The 23,857-nt window shown below is 45.1% G+C and overlaps 1 protein-coding gene across 1 annotated transcript in view; it reads right to left on the minus strand.

Moving 5' to 3' along the window:
• Positions 1–7,780, minus strand: part of SPATA13 (spermatogenesis associated 13) — a 257,109-nt gene extending 249,329 nt beyond the window's left edge. Inside the window, exon 1 of the mRNA XM_082601939.1 lies at positions 7,679–7,780. Within this exon, the coding sequence (XP_082458065.1) occupies positions 7,679–7,690 (12 nt within the window). The 5' untranslated portion in view covers positions 7,691–7,780. The remainder of the gene's footprint in view (positions 1–7,678) is intronic.
• Between the last annotated feature and the right edge of the window lie 16,077 nt (positions 7,781–23,857).

The following is a 23,857-nucleotide window of genomic DNA, read 5'->3' on the forward strand; positions in this document are numbered from 1 at the left end:
CTAGACTCCAATATAAAATAAAAATTTTTTAAACATAAAGAAAATAAAGAAAAAAAAAGAGGATGCAATTCTCTGGCTGCTGACCCCACCTCGAGCAACTGTTCCTAGTGTCTGGAGCACACCTACCAGTGTGTACACGACAGAGCCTTGAATTGTGCTTTCTTATTTTCACGTCTGTTTACCCTGAGCTAGAGTATCAGCTGCTTGAGGAGAAAGTCCATGACATGTCTTCTCATGCCCTGCAGCCTGAGAAGATCGTGAATGACTGAAAAATACTCCCTGAAAGCCTGGGAACTTCCAGGCCACTTCAAGGTCATGACCTTCTCCAGTAGTGTAGAGGGATGAAGGGTACTTCACTGGGCCAAAGCCTGGGGAAGTCACCAACAGCCATGAACAGCAGTTCCTCCTCACTCTTCATACATCAGTGTTGGCTTCTTTTCTCCTAAGTTGAGGGGAGTGCCTCTGAGGGGAGATCTTAATTAAAGGTGTTCTAGAAGCAGCCGTTGAACAGACCAACCCACCTCCTGGACCTGTGCCAGCCGATATGCACAACTGACCAGGGAGACAAACGTCTGGCTCGAATCTGAAGGGGAAATGTATAGTTGTGCCCTTCAGGAACTTGCACTAACTTTCAAGGCTGACTTTTCAAACTCCAGGCACTAGCATCCAGCCCCTCCCTGATTAAGCATGCACTGCTCTGAGGAGGACACATTCCTTTTGGGCTGGGATGATGATAGCTGGTTCACACATGAACCTGTTTCTGAAACCACCCATTGTGGAAAGCTGCTGGATCTAGCCAGGACATGGAAGCAACCTAAGCGCCCATCGACAGATGAATGGATAAAGAAGATGTGGCACATATATACAATGGAATATTACTCAGCCATAAAAAGAAACGAAATTGAGTTATTTGCAGTGAGGTGGATGGACCTAGAGTCTGTCATACAGAGTGAAGTAAGTCAGAAAGAGAAAGACAAATACCGTATGCTAACACATATATATGGAATAAAAAAAAATGGTTCTGAAGAACCTAGGGGCAGGACAGGAATAAAGACGCAGACATAGAGAATGGACTTGAGGACACGGGGAGGGGGAAGGGTAAGCTGGGACAAAGTGGGAGCATGGCATGGACATATATACACTACCAAACGTAAAATAGATAGCTAGTGGGAAGCAGCCGCATAGCACAGGGAGATCAGTTCAGTGCTTTGTGACCACCTAGAGGGATGGGATAGGGACGGTGGGAGGGAGATGCAAGAGGGAGGAGATATGGGGATATATGTATATGTATAACTGATTCACTTTGTTATAAAGCAGAAACTAACACACCATTGTAAAGCAATTATATTCCAATAAAGATGTTAAAAAAAACCACAAGAAAACGAAAGCTGCTGGATCCCATCCAAAGAGCACATTTTGAAAGCTTTTGGTATTCCTGGAAAAAGCTTCCCCAAGTGTATGGGATACACATTCTTCCGTAAGCATATTTCAGAATAGAGTCCAGGGCCTCACGATTAGAAGTGAATAGGACAGTCCTCAAAAGTCACAACTCAAGCAAGTGCAGTGAAGACATAAAAAACAACCCACAACTCAGGATGGTGAGGGGCGGCTTCCCTGGGACTGTGATAGAAACAGATTCGTCACAATGGACAGAGTTTCCATTCAACTTACCAAAAAGAGCCAAGAAATGACATATTAAGACTCTTTTCGCAAATGACAAGTTATTCCATGCAAAAAAGTGGACACCCATGCTCTAACTTTTCTGATGGCAAAATATGAAATAATGAAGGAAATTGAGGAAACAAACAAAAGATCTTTGATGTTTGGTGAATACTGAAACCTTTATTGCAGGAAACTCTGGAAACTTCTCGGGCTATCTTGAAACCTAGCCTGGATTCCCGCCTTCACAAAGCAGGTTCTGTGGAGTCCAGCCAAGGGCCAGGCACTGGCTACAAGACCTGCAGGCTTCCCTCTGGTCCCTGATATTCTATGACCACAGCATTTTCATAATTTGAGTCTTTGCAATACATTCCAATTATAACCTTGTAAGTTGTTCAGTGCCTCAGAGAAAACCTTCAAATTCTTCTGGCTACCTTCCACAGTCTGAAACACGATGCTGAGCATATCTTGTTAGAAATAAGCATGGAAAATGCCATTCAGATGGAAGGTTGCCCTAGCTTTTATCTTCATGGCTCTGAGGGCTGTAAAATCTACGCCTCCCTGTCCTTTCAGTATTGTGATCTCATTTTCATTGGATTTATCATGCTTCCCAGGCAGTGCACGTGACTCAAATCACTCCACGGCACTAAAAAAGGCAGAGAGACAGGTCACACCTAACTGGAAATGGGGGTCGTCATCAGCTTTGTCTGCCCTCGTCAAAATGTGACAAGGTTGGAAGCTGGCCCTGCAGAGGTGAGAGTGAAAATAAAGTATAAAGCAAGCTAAATACAGAACAGTCCAGTTCTGAATCTCTTTGTTTTCTTTATACGTCCGGTGGAATATACTGTTGTAAAAAACTGCCACGACTCACCCAAACGTTGATCGGTGCCAGGAGAGAAAACTAATGGAAACCGTAAAGCAATTGAAATGTCTTGTCTTCTGGGTCATAGACCAAGTTCACTTTCCTTAGTCTCTATTATGGGCTGAAATGAGTTCCCTCAAAATTCATCTGCTGAAGTCCTAACCCCCAGGACCTCCCAACGCAACCGTATTTGGCGACTGGGGCCTTTAAAGAGGCAATTATGGTAAAATGAGGTCAAATGGGTGGGCCCTAATCCAAGAGGACAGGTGCCATAACAAGAAGAGATTAGGACAGAGACACACACGGAGGGAGGACCACATGAGGGCACAGCAAAGAGGAGGCATCAGCCAGCCGAGGAGGGAGTTCTCTGAAGAACCCACCCTGCTGACTTCCGGCCTCCAGAGCTGTGACACAGTAGAGGTCTGTGGTTTAAGCCTGCCAGCCTGGGATACGTCGTTACAGAAGCCCTAGGAGACTAGCACACCCCTCCCCCCGGTCTCCCCACCACCAACTCTGAACACTGGTTCCCCCTTCCTTCTGCCCTGCCTCTTGCTTTGCTTGTCTTTTGAAAGAGGTTCCCTCGCCTTCTTCCCAGACAGAGGGGGAGCCTGGGGCAGGTGAGACGGAGAGAAGGCATTTTCCACCCAGACTCCCCAGGTCTGTCAAGAGGCTCAGGCCCCCAGAGCTCACAGGCGTGTCTGGTTTGCAAGGGCATCACTTGACTTCATCAGAAGATGTGACTCTCCCTTGCTGGGTGACTCTGACCAAGACGCTCAACTTCTCTGAGCTTCTGTTTTCTCATACATTAAAAAAAAAATTGGTGATGTGAATCCCTTTGAAGGGGTTCAGAACGAGCCTCCCCAAAATGTGCCACTTCGGCACGTGGATTGTTTTGAGCTAAAGAGACCCAGGAGGGGCTTTTTACCTCCCCCTCAATTTCCTAAAGGAATTGAGACTGGGGCCAGACTCAGAGAGAGGGAGCTATTACCAGAGATCACTTTTTTTTTTTTTTTTTTTTTGCGGTACGCGGGCCTCTCACTGTTGTGGCCTCTCCCGTTGCGGAGCACAGGCTCTGGACGCGCAGGCTCAGCGGCCATGGCTCACGGGCCTAGCCACTCCGCGGCATGTGGGATCTTCCCGCACCGGGGCACGTACCCGTGTCCCCTGCATCGGCAGGCGGACTCTCAAACACTGCGCCACCAGGGAAGCCCCAGAGATCACTTTTATCTGAATGACCTACCTATATGGCAGGGCAACCATCAACTTACCAAACATCTGTCTTCTAACTGTCCTGTGCATGACCCTCTTCCCCTTGGAAGCCTCAGGCTCCCATCCCATTCCTCAGCTCAGGATGGTATAGAAGCCTCAGCTGCCCGACCTGCCCTTGGGTCTCATATCTTTGGGACTCCCCTACGTACATAACTAATTTGTTTTTCTCCTGTTAATCTGTCTTATGTCAATTAAATGATTAGACCAGCCAAAAAAACCAGAGGGTAGAGGAAAAGGTTTTCCTCCCCTACACTTTCAGGGTTGTTGTGAGGTTCAATTAAGATAACACACTGGAAAATACTTAAATACTAGTCACCGTAAGTCTTGTTAGTTCTTTTCCTACCTTCTGTGATCATCTATGGATAATTAATTGGGGTAAAAATTTCTATCTGCAAAATAGGTACTACCGGGGCTTCCCTGGTGGCGCAGTGGTTGAGAGTCTGCCTGCCTATGCAGGGGACACGGGTTCGAGCCCTGGTCTGGGAGGATCCCACGTGCCGCGGAGCCACTAGGCCCGTGAGCCACAACTACTGAGCCTGCGCGTCTGGAGCCTGTGCTCCACAACAAGAGAGGCCGTCATAGTGAGAGGCCCGCGCACCGCGATGAAGAGTGGCCCCCGCTTGCCACAACTAGAGAAAGCCCTCGCACAGAAACGAAGACGCAACACAGCAAAAATAAATTAATTAATTAATAAACTCCTACCCCCAACATCTTAAAAAAAAAAAAAAAGGTACTACCTAGAATTTTATAGTGAGGTATCATGGAAAAAAAATCAACAAATAATTAGAACTTCTGTGACTGTGAATCTTATATATTTTAAAGGATTATTTCTTGTACTCTATATTTTGTTGGCCTGATAAAGTTTATATTTGTTTCTCCTGCCAGTTAAGATTTATGAAGAGTGTTGTAGCTGGTATTAAGAGAAAGATTCTAAAGACACAAAAGATCTGGTTCCTGCCTTCATCGATCCTGCAATCTATTCAGGAAAATAACATTTTAACTGTAAAAACACTTATGAAATTAGTTCAGCGTGGTTTTCAGGGCTGTGACGGGGTATATGGAGTGAAATCTCACTGCAGGTCAAGCCAGGTACATGCCTAAACTTTTTTTTTTTTTTTTTTTTTTTTTTTTGCTGTACGCGGGCCTCTCACTGTTGTGGCCTCTCCCGTTGCGGAGCACAGGCTCCGGACGCACAGGCTCAGCGGCCATGGCTCACGGGCCCAGCCGCTCCGCGCATGCCTAAACTTTTTAGGACAACTTTCCACACAGCAATTTCCAATTATCACCTATCTAAAGACAATGCCAGAAGAAGTTAACAAATCTGACTGAAAACATTTAAAATCAGGAAAGGTAATAAAAACCTGAATGCTAACGAAGTAATGTACTTTGCTTTAAAGAATTCTAATTGTGTAACTATTTGTACAACAGAACGCTTTAATACACAAGTGCCGGGACTTCCCTGGTGGCACAGTGGTTAAGAATTCATCTGCCAACGCAGGGGACATGGCTTCGAGCCCTGGTCCGGGAAGATCCCACATGCCTTGGAGCAACTAAGCCCGTAAGCTACAACTACCGAGCCTGCATGCTGCAACTACTGAAGCCCACATGCCTAGAGCCCGTGTTCCGCAACAAGAGAAGCCACCACAATGAGAAGCCAGTGCACCGCAACGAAGAGTAGCCCCCGCTCGCCGCAACTAGAGAAAGCCCATGTGGAGCAATGAAGACCCAATGCAGCCAAAAATTAATTAATTAATTAATTTAAAAAAACCAAAAACACGGGCTTCTCTGGTGGCGCAGTGGTTGAGAGTCTGCCTGCCGATGCGGGGGACACGGGTTCGTGCCCCGGTCTGGGAGGATCCCACATGCCGCGGAGCGGCTGGGCCTGTGAGCCATGGCCGCTGGGCCTGTGCGTCCGGAGCCGGTGCTCCGCAACGGGAGAGGCCACAGCAGTGAGAGGCCTGCATACCGCAAAAAAAAAAAAAAAAAAAAAAAAAAAAAAAAAAAAAATTAAAAACAAAAACAAAAACACAAGTATCCCCAATATTCTTAAAACATGATTTGAATAACCAAATCTTAATTTTCTCATTAACTACTTGGGAACCCCTGAAAACAAGATTATTGACGATAGCAACATTTCAGTAGGAAAACCATACATTCTTGAGAAATGCAATTCATATTTGACTTTTGAAATACCTGACTTTAAAAATAGCTCAACCAAAAAGGAAACTGCATAGTTGTGTTTTTTTTTTTGGTGGAAATTCACAAAATTCAAAATATGGTAATTTGGTTAGTAGGGACATAGGGTCAAATGGCTTAATGCTTCAGAAGCCGCATGTCTTAGGAGCCATATCTGAATTTGGATCCTGACTTTACCACTTACTGACTGTAAGTCCTGGGTCATATTACTGTACTTTTATGAGTGTCATCTTCCTCGTATTTTAAATGGCTACCTTTGCCTTGAAAGGGCAAGAATAATCAGTGCACCTCTCCCGGCCAGTAGCAGGGGTCATCCTGGGTGGAATTTCTAGATGAGAAAGTATCATAGTGGATTCTGATGACTTCCCAGCCTTTGCCTCTCCCTAAGCGGTGCATTTTTCTGACGCAACTTTGTGTGTCCCTCCCACCACTTACTCCTCTTCCCTGGAGTCTAGCAAGGGACACAGCACGTATCAGAACCTCAATCCATGTCTGATGAATGAATACACAAATAAATAAATAATACGTAGAAAATTTTAAAATGGAGGAAGAGGAAGAAATAAACTAGTGCATGGAACACATCTTAAGTACTGGTAACAGACCCGTGTCTTTGGCAATTTAAATCTGGAGAAAGAGATGAAAAACACCAAAAGATACTTTTAGCTATAGGAGGATAAAAGGAAAAAAGAGTAGGGGGAAGTACTACGGTCACTGTCAGTCACTGCTCTGGAAAAGGTCATGCAAAGTCCTTGTCAACTTTATTCTGTAGTGTAGAGCTAAAACAACCTTTAAAATAAGAAGCCAAAATTATTTGGCACATTAACATGCAAGAAAATACCCAGTGAAATAAAATGAAATTAATTCTCTCACGTGCATTGTGAGAGTCGTGTCTTTCTAAGACATTTTAAGATGCGACTGTCTGAATTTTTAATAGTGCTGTCTGTTGTATGCGCTTTTCTTTAGCAAAGATTTTGGCTAATATGTCGGAAAGGCCGAAGGTCAATTCGTTTTCATGGATCCAAACCACGTACTCTATTTTAGTTTTTAAACATGATAATAATTAAGGAATATCCTTGAAAACGAGGAAACAGTACACGTTTTTGTTGTTGCTTTAGAAAGGAATATCTTCCTACTTTTTCACGTCTTCCATCAGACCACAATCCGAGTATTTTCAAAAGAGTATTATGGCATTGAGTAGGTGGTAGCCGAGAAGACTGATTCCCTAACCAAAGGAGAGCGCTGCCAATAGGCTGCAGTTAACGGCCAGGAAACGAGCGTCAAAGAAACCCCAGACTTGGTGGCTGGTCCTCGGACAACCTCCCAGGGACGGCGCGAGCCCCTCCCCGCGCCCTTCTGTCGCCCGGCAACCCAGGCACGCCGCAGCTCGGCCCCCGCCCCCGCTGCCATGGCGACGCATGCTGCGGCTCGGCCCCGCCCCCGCTGCCATGGCGACGCGGGCCGCCGGCCGGTGCTCGCGCCTCCCGGGCGCAGCGTGGCGCTTGCGCTGCACCTGCTGGGGCCGCGGTAACTTCTCAAACCTTCAGCTCACCCAGCGCTCCGCTCCCCCTCGCCTCCTCTCACCCTCGCTTCAGAAAGCGTGCCACGGACGCAGGAGTTCAGCCACCTGCTGCTGGGTGGTCCCCTCCCCAAAAGTGAGGGAGGGGTGACCACCAGCACAGACAACCCGCCTACCTTTCTCAGCATTCCTGCACGTTAGCGGGGCTCTCTTGAGGGACTGCCTACCCCGCGCCGAGCTCCGGTGGGCAGGAAGTCACGGGGAAGCAAGCGAGGAACTCGGCCCCGGCGGGCGCCGCCGCGAGGGCCCCTGCGCCCCCCTCATTTGCAGGGCAAAAGACGGGACCTTCGGGCCCCTCGGGCCGGAGACGGTGAACCCGTCCGGTTGCTACCTTCCCGGCCGGAGTTCAGACTGGCTCTGAAGAGCTGTTCCGACTCCACGTTTCCCGGGCGACGAACATCCAGCGACTCCTCTGCCGCGGCGAGCGCGCCTCCGCGCCCCGGGGCTGTGCTATTGTTCGCCGGCCCGTGCAGGGCGTGGTAGAGGCTGGGAGCGGCCCGGAGCCGTTTCAGGCAGACAGGGTGAGTTTCTTGCAGGGTTTTCCTCTCCGGCTTCCTCCCAGCCCCTTACTGTTGCATATTCATAAGAAGGCGGGGCCGCTTGCCGTCTCTTTTGAATCCTCGGGGTTGAGGAAGCCGAGGCGAAGAAGAGGGGACGGTTCGATTTGGAAACAAACACTAAGAGGAGGACAGGGTGTGGAGGAAGTGGTAACATAAATAAGCAAACACAGGAGTCCTGTTTCACAGTTTCTTTCCCCACCTTCAGGCTTCGAGGGCACGCACACACACACACACACACACACACACACACACACACACACGACCTTCCTCCATTCCTGAAGTGAGCAAAGGAAACTTCAAGGAGACCCCACTAAATCCCTTGGTCCTAATTATAGTAGTAGACTAATTGGGGAACTTGGGGGGAGGCAAGGATTTTTAACAGATGACTTGACCTATGTGCTCCTCATGGCTGTTCAAAATCATATATGCAGACCGTACTAATTACAATGATTTTATTGAATTTCATCATAATTGTCTGCTTTTAATGTGGTGCAGCCCTCAACCATGCTCAAAAAAATTTTCTGATTTATAAACAATTAAGTTGCTAATGGGAACTCATTTTCAGAAAATAAAACTAGCATAAGGAAAAGGACAGGCTTAAGAAACTTCACATGAGGACAGGGACAGTCCGACTGAGAAGCGCTAAAAGCAATTGGTGGGGAGCTGTTTCCCACAGACATGACAAGTGGTCTTCCAGAATGGCTTCTCCTTCCTCCCTGAAATGTCCATCATAGGAATCATCACTAAATTACATCATGGACTTCAGATCCAGCCGCCCCTCACAGTACAGGTTGTTCCCTGAGGAGGTGACTTACAGGGTTGCAAAATTCTTCTGCTTAACACTCGACCCCCAAACGACCTGCCATGATGCTTTCACCATAGAATCTACTCCTCTGTGTTAAAGTCCTATGGAAAAATCCCCGTTAAGATGTAAATTTGTTAACCCAAAAAGGTGACCCATGCTCCTTTTCCTTCACTATTTACAGGTGCTTAGACTCTCGGATGTTAGAAATCCACTTATTCTGCAGGTTCTCACTGGTGCCCATCTACTAGTGGATGGTGGATTCTGGGGAGATAAATGATAATGAAACAGCCTAGGGCACTGCCCTGGGGGCCAACCTTCTAGTGCCAGACAGAATTCAAGCAAACAAAAAATCAGGGAGTTATCATCGCTATAAAGTAAAATAAAGCCATTTAGAAAGGCAGGTACTGGAAGTCCAGAGGGTATAGAGGTGCCGTGACTTCCTGGATGGAACCAACTGAGACTAAGTCCAGGTGTTCTGTCAGGGTTTCAGGTCAATTCTGTGATCACCAGCTGTGTGACCTTGGGTATACAGGTACCCTTCTGAGTTTGTTTCCTCTTCAACCAAACAAACAAAAGGCTAGGCTATATTTTCAGTAGTTTTTAGTGGTCAGGGAAGGTTGCCACGCTGATGGCATGCACACAGAGGGGCAGAGGGTTTGTCCATGTGGCCGGATGGTCATTGCATGGACGCTGCGGTCAGACTGCTGGGCAAGATCCTTCACCTCCAAGTCAGGTTGCCCCCATTGTAAACATGGGTAATAATACCCACCTCAGAGGTTGCTGAGAATAATAAATGAGGGGTACAAAAATAATAGGGCTAGCTATTGTAATAATTTCTCGCCTTCTGGAGGGTGGCCCAATGGCACATCCTTGGAAAGTGGTGGCTACCTGATTGTGAGAACTAACCTTGCTTTCTAACCTTGACCCTTATCTCTAGTCCTCTCCCTGCAGAGGGAAATAGGATGTGAGGGGACAGGCTAACGCCAACAGAGGCCCCCGCTGGCCCTCTACGTGCATTATCTCTTGGCCGCAGCCACCATTAACCACTGTACAGATTCAAAAGAGGATCCGAGAGGTCGATTTCCTCACCGACAACACACAGCACGGTTTTCCTTAGTGCTCTAGTCACTTCTGAAGACTTAATAAAATCACTGTGGGACCTAGGGACAAACAAGCACCCCTGCTCTAGTCTAATCTGATGCTCTGCACTCTGTATGTGCGGTAAGTACTTGTTAACTGTCCTGTCGACCAGCCTTTCTCCTGATGTGGATTCCCGTAAACGACTTTGAAACATGTTTCCCCTTCTTTTCTCAGGGCCCACTTTGAGAGCGTCCGGTGAGAAACGTTTCTGGCACTGGCCGTCAATTTGTCTGTGAAAGCATGCAGACAGTGCTTCTGGATTTCAGATCGCCCTTCCCACAAAGAATGAGGAAGAGACCGAAGAGGCAACAGAGAGAGGGTGGGGAGGCCCAGTTGTGAGGACTTGGCCGCCCTGAAACACAGTTCCATGAATCACGAGCACCGGGACCCAGGAAAGACAGAAGTTAGTGTCACAACCAGAGATGCCAACTAGACCTCAAGGAAGTAGCCGAACACAAATGAGGCCTCTCACTAGCATGTGCTAACGCAGTGAAATGTTCGTCCACTTGTCTGGAGATCCTGAAGCTTGTCATGGACCCAATACTTTGCAGGATACTGTCATCTATGAGATTGGGCTCAATTACCACTCCTGTTAATTCTTTTCTCAGCTTCTGTGATCATCTATGGTTAACTAATTTGGATAAACATTTCTTCTGCACTTGAAATACACAGAAATGCATTGTATCCCCTCCCTGGACTCCCAAGTTAATCCACAAGTAAAGTCAGGCTAATTATGTGGGGAGATCCTTATCTAAGCCATATGCAGACAGAAATACACAAGCTAGAATCTCTCCAAATTTCCAGATGTAATATTATTCCCATGAATTGCTCTAGTGCATTAGTGGGACTTGAATTAAATGAGAGGAAATCAAAAGTGGGTAAGAAAGGCTCATGTCGACTGCCCTAAATTATTCTCAGCATCAAACAATCATGTCACCTTGGGATCCTGAAGTCACTTTTTATCATTTTCATTGCGCACCCCAGAGAAACAGGCACATAAACAAAACCGACAAGCTCTGACAGTGTTATTAACCACCACCGCCAAATTTGATCATCGTAGCCCAGAATCCCCTTGTGGCTATGCTGCTCCGTACAAGCACCTGCTGCCCTCAGTGTACCAGGGAGACATGAAGGGGAGAGAAGGGAGATTGAAATTGAGTTTCCTAGTGAATATGCCCCAGAGTAAGCCCTTAAGAACTGTTAGGCAGATTTCCCCCAAAGCATTAACTGTGCACATGACTCTGTTGCTATTGAAGACACGATAACAAATTGTTACTCTCCACTTTGACTTTTGTTCACTGGTTCATTCAGCAACTGTTTATCCAGTAACTATGTTTGAGGAAGATGCCAGGCACCTGGGTTTTTTTTTTCAAAAAAGCAGTTGTCCATAAGGACATAAAAATATAGTGAGGAGATAACATATATGTGTAAATCTAATTCCTGTAAATTAAATTGTTTCAGTGTGGCTTTAAAACACACACTTTGCATTACAAAAAATTGTAACTGTGTGGTGATGAATGTTAACTAGACTTGTAATTATTTTGCAGTATACACCTATATCAAATCATTAATGCTGTACACCTGAAACTAATATAATGTTACATGTCAACCGTATCTCAATTAAAAACAATAAAGGGCAATTTCTGATCAAAAGAAGACACAATTTGAAGAATTCTGTAAAACACGGTTTTATAAAGCTAAGAATCCAACTGTAATATGAATAACAGCTTTTACTTGATTTGTAAGTTGGAATTTGGGGATAAAATGCATTTGCAAGTTTGAGAGGAGGCTGAGGAATAGATTTCTTCCTGAAAGATCTCCTGGACGACCCAAGGGCGGGAAGGCATTGGAGACAGCGAGGGACTGGACAAGAACACGGCCGAGGGAGGTGGGGAGATGGCCAGGCTGGGAATGGGGACCCCCAAGAGTGAGGAGAGGTGAGGGCACCAGATTCGAAGGGGCCTCTAATCAAGGCAGAGAGGTTCTGGTTAATACGATTCAGTGACCAGCGTCCCCCAGGAGGGGCTGGTGGTATGGTCGGCGGTCTTAGGTCAGAACTCCCATCTCGGCAGTGGTCGCCCAGGAACTGATGTCACAGGGCTCAGCCCGGGCGAGGGAGGGTCAGGCAGGTTCAAGGAACGTGGGGAGAGAGTGAGTCAGAGGAGATGGCTGGGAACGGCCTCCAATCGACGCAGGCTGTCTGCCCTCAGCCACAAAGGAAGCTGGAAAGGCGCTTACTGAGCACCTTCAGCACACCTGCCACCATCGCCTTTGTCCACCTCGCTGGATACACAGAGCTGAGTGACACGTATTATCTTTTCTGTTCCTGGCTTCCTTCAAATAACCCATCATCCGTTAGCTTATTTAAATCCTTTCTGGATGGTCTCTAATTTTGGCCTGCGCATGTCCTTGGGAAGAACGAATTACATCTACTTGACAATCGTCGTCTACACGGGCACTTTTTTTGGCTGACCTTGACAGGATGTTAGCTTGCACCAGAGCACACCCTCAGTCAGCACTGTTGGCCCCCCATCCAGCCTTCATTCATTTGCTCGATACGCACTGACTCAGCACAAACCCTGTACTAGACTCTGGGCCCGGCGCAGGGGAAGCAAAGCAATGCGTTCCCACTCTCCAGGAATTCACAAACCGATGGCAGAGAGACTGGGAAACCGACCCCACCGCTGGAAGGCAGGTGTGAACATCTGAGCCGGTGCCACGGGCGCAGCAAAGAGAAATGCCTCCCTAATCAAACACGAGCCACTGCAGGAGCTCGCCTGTCCCTGCACCCCAGGTTTTTGGTTTTGATAGTCTGTCTTTTCGGTCTTCCCCTTTTCCACGTAAATAACCTTTATCTTTTTATCCGGCTCCTTTATGGAAGTCTTCTTTAGACGCTTGACTTTTTTTTTTTTTTTTTTTTCCCGTACGCGGGCCTCTCACTGTTGTGGCCTCTCCCGTTGCGGAGCACAGGCTCCGGATGCGCAGGCTCAGCGGCCATGGCTCACGGGCCCAGCCGCTCCGCAGCATAAGGGATCCTCCCAGACCGGGGCACGAACGCGTATCCCCTGCATCGGCAGGCGGACTCTCAACCACTGCGCCACCAGGGAGGCCCTAGACGCTTGACTTTTTAAATTTAAGGTTTATTATTTTTTTCTTGGCATTGGACCTGAAATGGAAGAATCTTTCAATTGTGGACACGTGACAAAAAAGTTCAGCTTATGCCCTCAGGCTATTTCACTCTTCGATGTCAACCTAATAAACGGTTTAGTGACTTGCACCGCAGAACTGATCTTATTTTCTTTTGAAATCCACTGACATTGTAAATGTTGAGAACCCAGCACTCTAGGTCTGCTGATCTGATCGTGTGTGTGTGTGTGTGTGTGTGTGTGTGTGTGTGTGTCTGTCCGTCCATCTGTTTTTTTGGTTTGCTGAAGCTGAAGTCACTTAGATTCTTTCATAAATACTAAACCCCTTGCCCAGAACCTAGAAGGCAAGGATGTCATCCTTGGCAGCTAAATGATCCTAAAAGGACACAGGTATTTTCTTTTAAGAGATTTGAGTGGAGATAAAACATATCAGTGACAGGCCAGAGAGGAAAACCCCAGGGTCATCTCCAGCCGACTTGACATCGACTGACTTCACATTTGAAAAACGAATAACTGCTCTGAAGTCTGTGATTTCAGCTCACAGACGCTAAAGGCTCCTGGGCTGTCCTGACGGGAGAAAGCTCTGGAAGGCTTTCCCCACATGCTGTTACAGTTACATTGAGACCCTTGCTCAGCAGGCGTGAGTCCTGAAGAGGCTTTTCCTGCTGGGCCCGTGGACACATCACCAGCTTCCTTTTGGAAACTGACAAATCACATGTTCGAAGCCTGCTGTGACATCTTTCTATTTCGTGACCACAGAAGGAGGCTTGTTGAGTTAACAAGTGTTTATGGCTTGAATAAAGACAAAGCAATGAAAATACAAAGTTGAATACATGGATTTATGCCATTTAACCAGCAATGTTGACGCTTTTAGTCCATTAAACTGTGCATCTCCGGCCTCACACACTTGCTGGCTCTCCTCTGGACCTCTCACCACAGAGCAGCCCGGCTCACCTCACTCCCTTCACGTCTCCTGGCCACTGTCACCCTTTCAGGAAGGAGCCTCTGATTAGCCGGTGTAAACTAACAACATACACACACACACATACACACACACACACACACACACACACACGGGCAATAGGGAAGCCAAATCATATTTCTTTGAAGAACAAATTTGTACATGGGATGAACAAACTAATTGAATTTTTAAAAATACCACTTGTCTGTTATTTTTTTTTCTGTAAAATTCCACTTAAGGTAAGCCCCATTTGCACTTACATGGCCATAAAAATCGCAGGATAAAAAATACGCTAACATGAACGACGTGAAAATACAAGATCAAAAGACAGAAGAGACGTCTACATTTCCCTTAAGGCCTCCAGTTAAACCCCTGTTAGGCCAGCTGCCTTGTTTTTCAGTCACTCGTATGTCCATGTCTTATCCCTTTCTGCAGGTTTTTGTTTCCCTTTAAAGAATCAAAGAAAGCTGCATGGCAGTGATGCTGCTAATGTAACTTGCCTGCGCTGGTTTAGCGGTTCCTTCTAGACCCCCTTGTGCTTCACTCCAGTGATGGGTGACAGCACTGAACCGGAGGGACTGAAATGAGGGGACGTCGGTGCTGTGGTCTGAGCCAAGGCAGGAAGCTTAAGAAAGCTCACCTTTGAGGGGCCTCCCTGGTGGCGCAGTGGTTGGGAGTCCGCCTGCCGATGCAGGGGATACGGGTTCGTGCCCCGGTCTGGGAGGATCCCATGTGCCGCGGAGCGGCTGGGCCCGTGAGCCGTGGCCGCTGGGCCTGCGCGTCCGGAGCCTGTGCTCCGCAACGGGAGGGGCCACAGCAGTGAGAGGCCCGCATACCGCAAAAAGAAAAAAAAAAAAAAAAGAAAGCTCACCTTTGGACCTGACTATATCCAAATCTGAGAACTGAAACGTGGTTCTGCTACAACCCTCTTTTCCAAGTCACCTACGACTTCCTGGAGCCCACGTAGCAGATCCAGGATCCGGCCCAGCTGTCCCCACTCCACTGGGCTGCCTGGGCCCCTGCTGCACACCCAACATGCTGCCACCTGTCCCCTCGCCCACTCCCTGTGATGCTGCAGAGAGGGAAGCACTTAGGTCAGCAAAAGGGTCTGCTCTGAGGTCCAGCCCAGCATGTACCAGCTTGAGACCTGGGGGCATTCCTTTGGCTTTTGAGCACCAGTTTCTCTTTTTCTAAAATAGATGCAGAAAGTAACTAACTTAAGGGTGTCTTCCACTAAAAGAAGGAACCTGGAAAAGAGATAAAAGTGAGATACAGAGGACAGGAGGAGAGAAGCAAAGGGACTCTCCAGGGAGGGCTGCAGGGGTGCAGGGTGATACTGCTCCCAGGCCTGGAGGACAGTCAGCGCGGCCTGGAGCCTAGACCCTGGAGCTCGGGCACTGGTACCGTGCTGCTCCTGTGCCAGCTTCTAATGAGTGCACCACGGGGGGCAGGCTCATGCAAAACAGGCACTAACACGAGATAGAGGAAGGCCTAAGATCCAGGCAAAAGCGGATGCATGTAGGAGAGGCCAGGACACACAGGGTGACAGCTACAGGAGCCCAGACAGGGGCCAGCCCAACAGGAGGAGGTGAGACCCCCAAGGTGGCACGTGGCCAACAAACACTGGAACTTTTGGGCCTTGGGGAAAGTTTTTGGAGGATCTGAGGAAAATTAGTAATTGACTGATAAGCCAGGGAATTACTGACTTCAAGAAAACAGAAAGAATGTTCACAGTGCACTAAATATTCAACTGTGAATAACAGTTGTACAAGCAGGACACCGTGAACAGTGAACGTAGATTTAACTTAAAATTATAACTATTTTGCAAGACAAGGGGAGAAAAGGCAGCGGGCTGAGGATTGGCAGCTATGTCGTGAGATCCTTGGTCACCATGACTGTTAGAACACATGGTTTGGGGCCATGTAAACTCTCCAGATAGTGTGGGTGGGCCCAGCCTTCCTTGGGCACCGCTGGTGTCATTTTGCAGATGATAGAGCGTCCATTTACAGAAATGACAAGTACGGTTTCACTGTTGAGGGCCAGGTGGCCCAGGAGAGGTGGGCCGGCTCAGAGCGCTGAGGAGACCATGGCACAGCATAAGTCTCCAGGCATGGGAATCTTCCAGAGGATGGGGTCAGGCGGGGGCAGCCCAGCACCTGTGCTTTTTGAAAGGAACAGTCCAGCAGCAGCGTGGAGAGTGGTCGGGGAGCTGTGAGAAGACCACCAAGAAGGCTCTGAAATAGGCCAGGAGAAAGGAAGATCCATTTCCACCTTTTGCCAAGAGATGGGCCGCCACATTTTTTTTTTTTTTTGCGGTACACGGGCCTCTCACTGCTGTGGCCTCTCCCGTTGCGGAGCACAGGCTCCGGACGCGCAGGCTCAGCGGCCATGGCTCACGGGCCCAGCCGCTCCATGGCATGTGGGATCTTCCCGGACCGGGGCACGAACCCGTGTCCCCTGCATCGGCAGGCGGACTCTCAACCACTGCGCCACCAGGGAAGCCCGGCCGCCACATTCTAAGAAGACAGCTTGCAGGAGTGGACCGAACATCAGTATCTCTGTGAGCTCATTCCAGACACAAAGCAGAATTCTTTGCACTCAAGACTCTGCCCTTGTAAGGTTAAGAAAAATGCAACATACGTGCTCCCTTGCTGTACCTGGGACTAGCCACCAATAATGGGTCACCAACTGTGTACTGCGGGGCCCTCAGGACGTGTAACAGCTCAATCTGCACAGCAACCCAGCAAGGTCTCGCTTTGCATCCCAGGTTTACACATAAGAAAACCACAGCTCTGGGGGTTAAATTAAATCTGCCTAATTCACATAGCTGGTTGAAACTGGTTTACCTCTAAAGTTACACATTTTTCATGGCCTCTCCATTTGTTGGTAATTAGAAGATACATTAAGGAAACATTTCTCTCAGAAGAAAAGTTTGCTTTTACAAAAGCACTTCCTAGTAAACTGAAAATTCCCCCATATATATATATTTTCAGAATATATTAGATTTGGTTTTTATTGTAGAGCACACATGTCAGGGCAAAGTGCTGCACACACGACCAGAAATCATTTTTGGGAAAAAAGCTGTAAAAAAAATAAATAAAACTGCAACTGCTTTAGTTAGGCAGTCCTGACTCGAGGAATCCACGCTGGCCTTAAGGAAACTGAATTAAAGCAGTTCATCTTTTTCAAAAATTAAAGTGTAATCACATACAGTAAGACAACCAGATCTTAAATGTACAGTTTGATAAGCTTTGACAAATGTATACACCCATGTAATTACCACCTTAATAAAGACACAGAACAGAAAGTCCCTCCTGTCCATTTCCAGTCTCTCCTCCTCCCCACCCAGAAGCAGCCACTATTCTGGTTTCTATCCCCCAGATTAGTGTGGACCATTGTTGGGCTTTATCAAAACAGAATCCTATAATATGTATTCCCTTGTGCCCGGCTTCATTCGCTGAGCGCAATGTTTTTGAGATTCACCCATGTTGTGTACTAGGAGCTTGCTCCATTTTATTGCTGTGTCGGAATCGTCTTGAAATGGATGATTAATGTATATTAGCAGGTTTTCCATATCATTATAAATATCTCCTCAATGGAAAGAATTTCATATTTTAAATGTCTCGTGTGTTTGCTGTCTTGTTCCTTCTATACAACGTAGGCCATTGAATTCAGATACAGGATACCTTCTTTCCCCGAGTCACTCACTGATACATTGACAACATCCTAGGCCAGAACTGTGGGCACTGATGGATGGGTTCAGCTCCCCAGTGTTGATAAGTAAGGCCATCTGCTTTGGACTGTTACCTCAGAGAGACCCGAAATCTCAATTACAAGGTAAAGCTTCCACAAGCTGAGCGGGTGCTGACAGGTTGTGGAAATGGGGGAGTGCTTTTGCGTACGGATTGCAGATGAAGGCAGTGACACAATGAGGGACATTCTGCCCCCAAAAGAAAAAGAAAAACATGTGTCTTCTGGAAAGAAATATAAATGCAGCTATTTAAGAGGGCACTGTGACCCCTGAAAGTGACCCCATGCCACACAAACCCTGACTGCCGCACAAGTGCCAAATAGAGGGACGATCTAAGAAGATGGGTCTGGTCAGGAAGAGGGCACAAAGCCCCAGATACCATCAGGGATAAAAGACCAATCTACACTAGTTTTCTTATTTCTATATATTAACACCAGACAATGGAAAATGACATTTAAGAAACAAACATAGCAAATCCTAGAGCAACCACTGAAACCAATGAAATTAGTTTAAAAGCCAATAGATTAATTAAACAGTTCACTGAAAAAGTGTTTGTTTAATACATAAAAGGCAGGAGGAAAGGACTAGAGTGATTTTTTGTTTTATTTATTATTGTTATTGTTTGGCTGTGCCATGCGGCTTGCAGGATCTCTATTCCCTGACCAGGGATTGAACCCAGGCCCATGGCAGTGAAAGTGCTGAATCCTAACCACTGGACCACCAAGGAATTCCCTAGAGTGATTTTTTTAAAAAGAGATGTGACAAATAGAAAAATGGCAGACAACAAAAGTCCTTATCCATAATTAAATGACTATATACTACTATTTTGATTTTGGTGGGGCTTGCATAATTGCATTCATTAGCCAAAATCATAGAAATCTGTGAATGTTACTGAATGCAAATTTACTTTAAAGATGAAAAAATCCATATCTAAAAATCAGTATCTTTCAAGTGTGAAAATAACAGTCAGTAGAAGATTCAGTGGAAGCATCTGACTCCACCCAGGAAGGCTCTGTACCAACTAGACCAATGGGCTCTCCTGACCTCCTGCCTCTGCTTGGGTTTGGCCAATGGAAAGCCCCAGCAAGAGATCTAAGGGGAGGGGGAAGGAAAGGGAGGTGCCAAATTTATTTCCTCCTCTACCCCTGTTCTCTCTGGTGGGATCACAGCAGGCTGGTGGTGTCCTTGGACCAAGGTCATAGTTCCTATCTCTAAGAGGACCTCTGTGTGAGGGATACACCACCACTTCCTTGCCCTTATCCATTCACACCTGGTGTGTGAATGGAGGCCCCGAGGTCTGCAGTTCCCAGCCCCAAAGTACTAACTCTTCTGCCCTCTTGCTTCTCTGTACCTTGTTTACATTTTTGTAAATACCACCTTTCTCTTCTTTATCGCCCCAAGTTGTCCAACTTAAATGATGTCGTTTCTTTACTTATCAGAGCCCTTACTGATACAGAGCCCAATCGCAACAGCAACAAAAAAGGAAAAATACATCAAAATTAACAAACCAGAAATTGCAGGAGTTATGTAAAGAACATTTCAAAATCTACAGAAGAAGACTTAAATGGAAAGAAATCCATGTACTTGAACGGGAATTCCGCCTCAACATCATAAAGACGTCAGTTCCTCCTTGGTTAATTTCTAAGTTAAATGCCAACAGGTATTTTTATTGTTGTGTTACTATTATTGTTGTTTCATTTTTAAATTAAACCAGTTTTACCATTCATGTTGGAAAACAAACAAACACGAATCGCTAGGGAAACTCTGAAAAAGAAGGGTAAATATTAAAACGTAAAATCGTTATCACTAATTTTTCTTTAAAAACCTATGGTACTGGGCTTCCCTGGTGGCGCAGTGGTTGAGAATCTGCCTGCCAATGCAGGGGACACGGGTTCGAGCCCTGGTCCAGGAAGATCCCACATGCCGCGGAGCAACTAAGCCTGTGCGCCACAACTACTGAGCCTGCGCTCTAGAGCCTGCGAGCCACAACTACTGAGCCTGCGTGCTGCAACTACTGAAGCCCGCACGCCTAGAGCCCATGCTCCGCAGCAAGAGAAGCCACTGCAGTGAGGAGCCCGCGCATCGCAACGAAGAGTAGTCCCTGCTCACCGCAACTAGAGAAAGCCCGCGCGCAGCAACGAAGACCCAACGTAGCCATAAATTAATTAATTAATTGATTAATTAGTTAATTAAAATTTAAAAACCCTATTGTACTGACACATGAATAGAGAGACCTACGTAATTAAACAAAAGCCCAGAAATATACACAAATACCTACAAAAAATTACAATAAACATTACATCTCAAATCAGTGGGGAAAAGAACTATTTAATAAATGGTTTGGGGACAACAGGCAGCATTCTGGAAAACAAATGCAGCTGAACATTTTAACATATATCAGGAAAAAAATCCAAATGAATCAGATTTAAATGTAAAAATGGAGTCATAAAAGTATTAGAAATAAATGTGAGAGAATTTGCTATAATTGTGGAGTGGTAAAAGTCTTTCTAATTATAACTTAAAATCCAGAAGTCATGACAAAAATTGTTTAATACTATATTATAAAAAAAATTTTTTTTAACTAGAAGTAATGTCTAAAGAGGAAGTGGGAATAAAATAACATGTTCCCAGAGATCCATAAGAAAAAGACCAACAACCCAGTAGAAAAATGACCAGAAAAACAGTTAGCAGGAAAATAAAAACAGAAGAGTTTTACACATGAGAAAATGCTCAACTTTTCTCATAATAATAGAAATGCAAATTAAAACAACGCTGAGAAATTACTGTCCACTTATCAGGAAGGAAAACTTAGAAATATGATAAAGGATTCCTGGTGAGCCTGTGAACAAACAGGTTCCTGTATACAAGGCTCTTAGGAGTAAATTGGTGCCAGCTCTACAGAGGACTGTTGACAACGTCTATTAGAATTCCAAATGCATTTACTCTCTGATCCAGCTATGCAATCCCTGGGTATTTATTCTTCAGACATATTTGCATAGGTGCAAAATTATGTCTATATAAACATTCCATCTCAGCATGTTGTTAATAGCAAAAAACAAAAACAAAACCCCAAAACAATCCAAATATCTAACAGTGAAGAAATGATGGAATAAATTAACATGTATCTATAGAATGCAATACTTTGCAGCCTGAACAAACACGGAGAATGCCCTCTGTGTACTGATATGGCAGAATGTTCACTGGAAATGTTAATTGAAAAAAGCAAGCTTCTGAGGAGGGCGCGTAGTGCATTACTATTTGTATGAACAAAAAAGGCGAGGAAAGTAAGAATATATAGATTTGCTTGTACGTAAACAAGAATACTCTGAATGACAGGCCCTACTGAATAGAATAGGGAACTATATTCAATATCCTGTAATAAACCATAATGGAAAAGAATATGAAAAAGAATATATACATATATATATATATATATATGAATCATTTTGCTGTATACCTGAAACTAACACAACATTGTAAATCAACTATACTTCAATCAACTAAATTTTTAAAAAAAGAATACTCTGAAAGGACAGGCAAGAAACTAGTCACAGTGGTTATCTGAGGGACAAAGGTAAGGCTTGGTGATGGCTGGGTGGACGAGGAACAGAGATGGGAGGGTGGCTTGCATCATTTACCTTTTCATATTTAGAGAGGTTGAACCCTGTAACTATATCCTCTATGCAAAATTGTCAAAATGTAAAGACATATTAATCTTAAAAACAGAACCCCAGAATGATGGAGGTTAGTCTGTTATCTAAGAATTACTCCTTAACTTAGAATGGGTTCTTCACACCCCCTGGGGCCCGTGTTGTACCATGAACATTGTCTGTCCTCATCCAGAGAGAATGAACAAGAGCAGGTCTGTAGCCTTTGTTTCCAGTTTGGCTAACGAGATGAGATTAGGACGTTTATTCCTCAGCTCTGACCCAGACTCAGGACTCAGAGGCAGGAGAGCCGCCCTAGGTATGATCCCCTCTCCATTCTTGTCATGGGGTCCCCACGTGCACTGATTTTCGTGGCACTGTTGTACTTCTCTCTTTGAACAACTTAATATACGCAGCTGCAATATTTTCAACCCCACCATACAATTCAACACCATTGCCAAAAATGATAGGTCTTTAGTTTAGCCTGACAGCCCAAGAGTGATACTTCTCCTTTTTTCCTTTTTTTTCTTTTTTTGCATAAGAACCTACTTCATTCTGCCTTATTTGTGCATAAGACTACTGTAAGTTTTATCTGTAAAAACATCTAGGAGGAGATGTTTTCTACAGATCGTGGGCTCTCCAGCAGATGAGCATTCAAACCTGTCACTGGTGAAAATCATGAAATGAACAGAAAACTCCAAAAAAGGGAGAGGGAAAGTGTAGGAATTAGACGTGCAAATCTATTTTTCCTTTTATTTTGGAAACCATGGTGACTTAGAGCTCTGATGAAGCCATACAACACAACAGCAACGACTCAGGAGCATCTTGGAAGGAATATATCCCTTTGATATGTTCAGTTTCTTTTCCTACCAGACAAAAACTTTCCTCAGAAATCAACATTTGCCAACCACTGTCAAGGTTTTCTATAAACCACAATACAATGGACCGACTAGCTGCCCAGCAGAAACGACCTTCTGATGCCTAGTCTAGCCTTGTTTCAAATGCCTTAGTGTCCCTGGGCATGGGATTACAATCCTCCAAACTTCTGGAAAATCTGAAAATGAAGTTACAGATTGAATCATAGGTTTCCTCTCACGTAAACAGTCCGTGAGCAGCATCTCTAGGAATAAAATCTCGTCTGTATTCACATCTTTGTGAATCTGCTTTCCTATCCATTTACACATTGAAATGGCTTTACTATGCTGCCTTTCTTTGAAAGAAAAGAGCATTTTGCATTTGTTAATGAGGCAGAAAATTCATCACACATCTTAATCACACCCTGCTTAGCACTTGCTTTTTCCAAGACTACATTCTTCAAATGATGTGTTCCTAAAAAGCTGTGTATAAATCTAATTTTTTAAACTTTAACTGAATTTTATATTCGTGAAGACCATTATTTAAAGAAGCTCTGTAATGGATTCTTTGTAACAAGAACAGATCCTCCTAATTGATCCTCTTTGCAGGACTGGAACTTTTTAAAAGGATTTTCTTAACAGAATTATTTCAGATTGTCAGTTACTTAGATACCTAGCAACATAAAGTCCCAAGATCAAGGATGTGTATTTTTGAGTATAAAACTCATACTTAACATGTGAATTCCCAGTCTGACTCCAAGAGAACACATATATATTATATTATTAACATTACATATTTGTCATATATTTACTATATAGTTATACATTTATATTATATATAAAGCAGAATGCATTATATATATACAAATTAAAACATAATATTTAAAAACCCACATAATGTGCATATTAATAAAGTAGGAAGGAAAAAGAATTTTTTATTTGATCTATTTTTTCCTAGATATATTAAATTTGGAGTCTGAAAGCTATCCTTGGAAAATTATTAATTTTACTGGCCTTTCTCTACTTTTTCTGAACTATGATTTTTGTACCCCCCAATATATTTCCAAAATGAAAAACACTTTTTTCGTCCCAAATTTCAGATCTTTACATGATAGCATTTATTTTTAATATTCATAAATGAAGAGAATACATAACTATGTAATGAAAAATAGCTATTATAAATTCAGGAATATTTTTAAAAATCATAAGACAATTTTAAATTTTATGGTTTTTTAAAGATAACTAATCAAAGATAAACACACATGTAATTTTTATTTATTTATTTATTTTTGCGGTACACGGGCCTCTCACTGTTGTGGCCTCTCCCGTTGCGGAGCACAGGCTCCGGACGCGCAGGCTCAGCAGCCATGGCTCACGGTCGCAGCTGCTCCGCGGCATGTGGGATCTTCCCGGACCGGGGCATGAACCTGT

This window comes from Mesoplodon mirus (assembly GCF_964341445.2).
Source record: "Mesoplodon mirus genome assembly, chromosome: 17".
Classification (NCBI taxonomy): Eukaryota; Metazoa; Chordata; class Mammalia; order Artiodactyla; family Ziphiidae; genus Mesoplodon; species Mesoplodon mirus.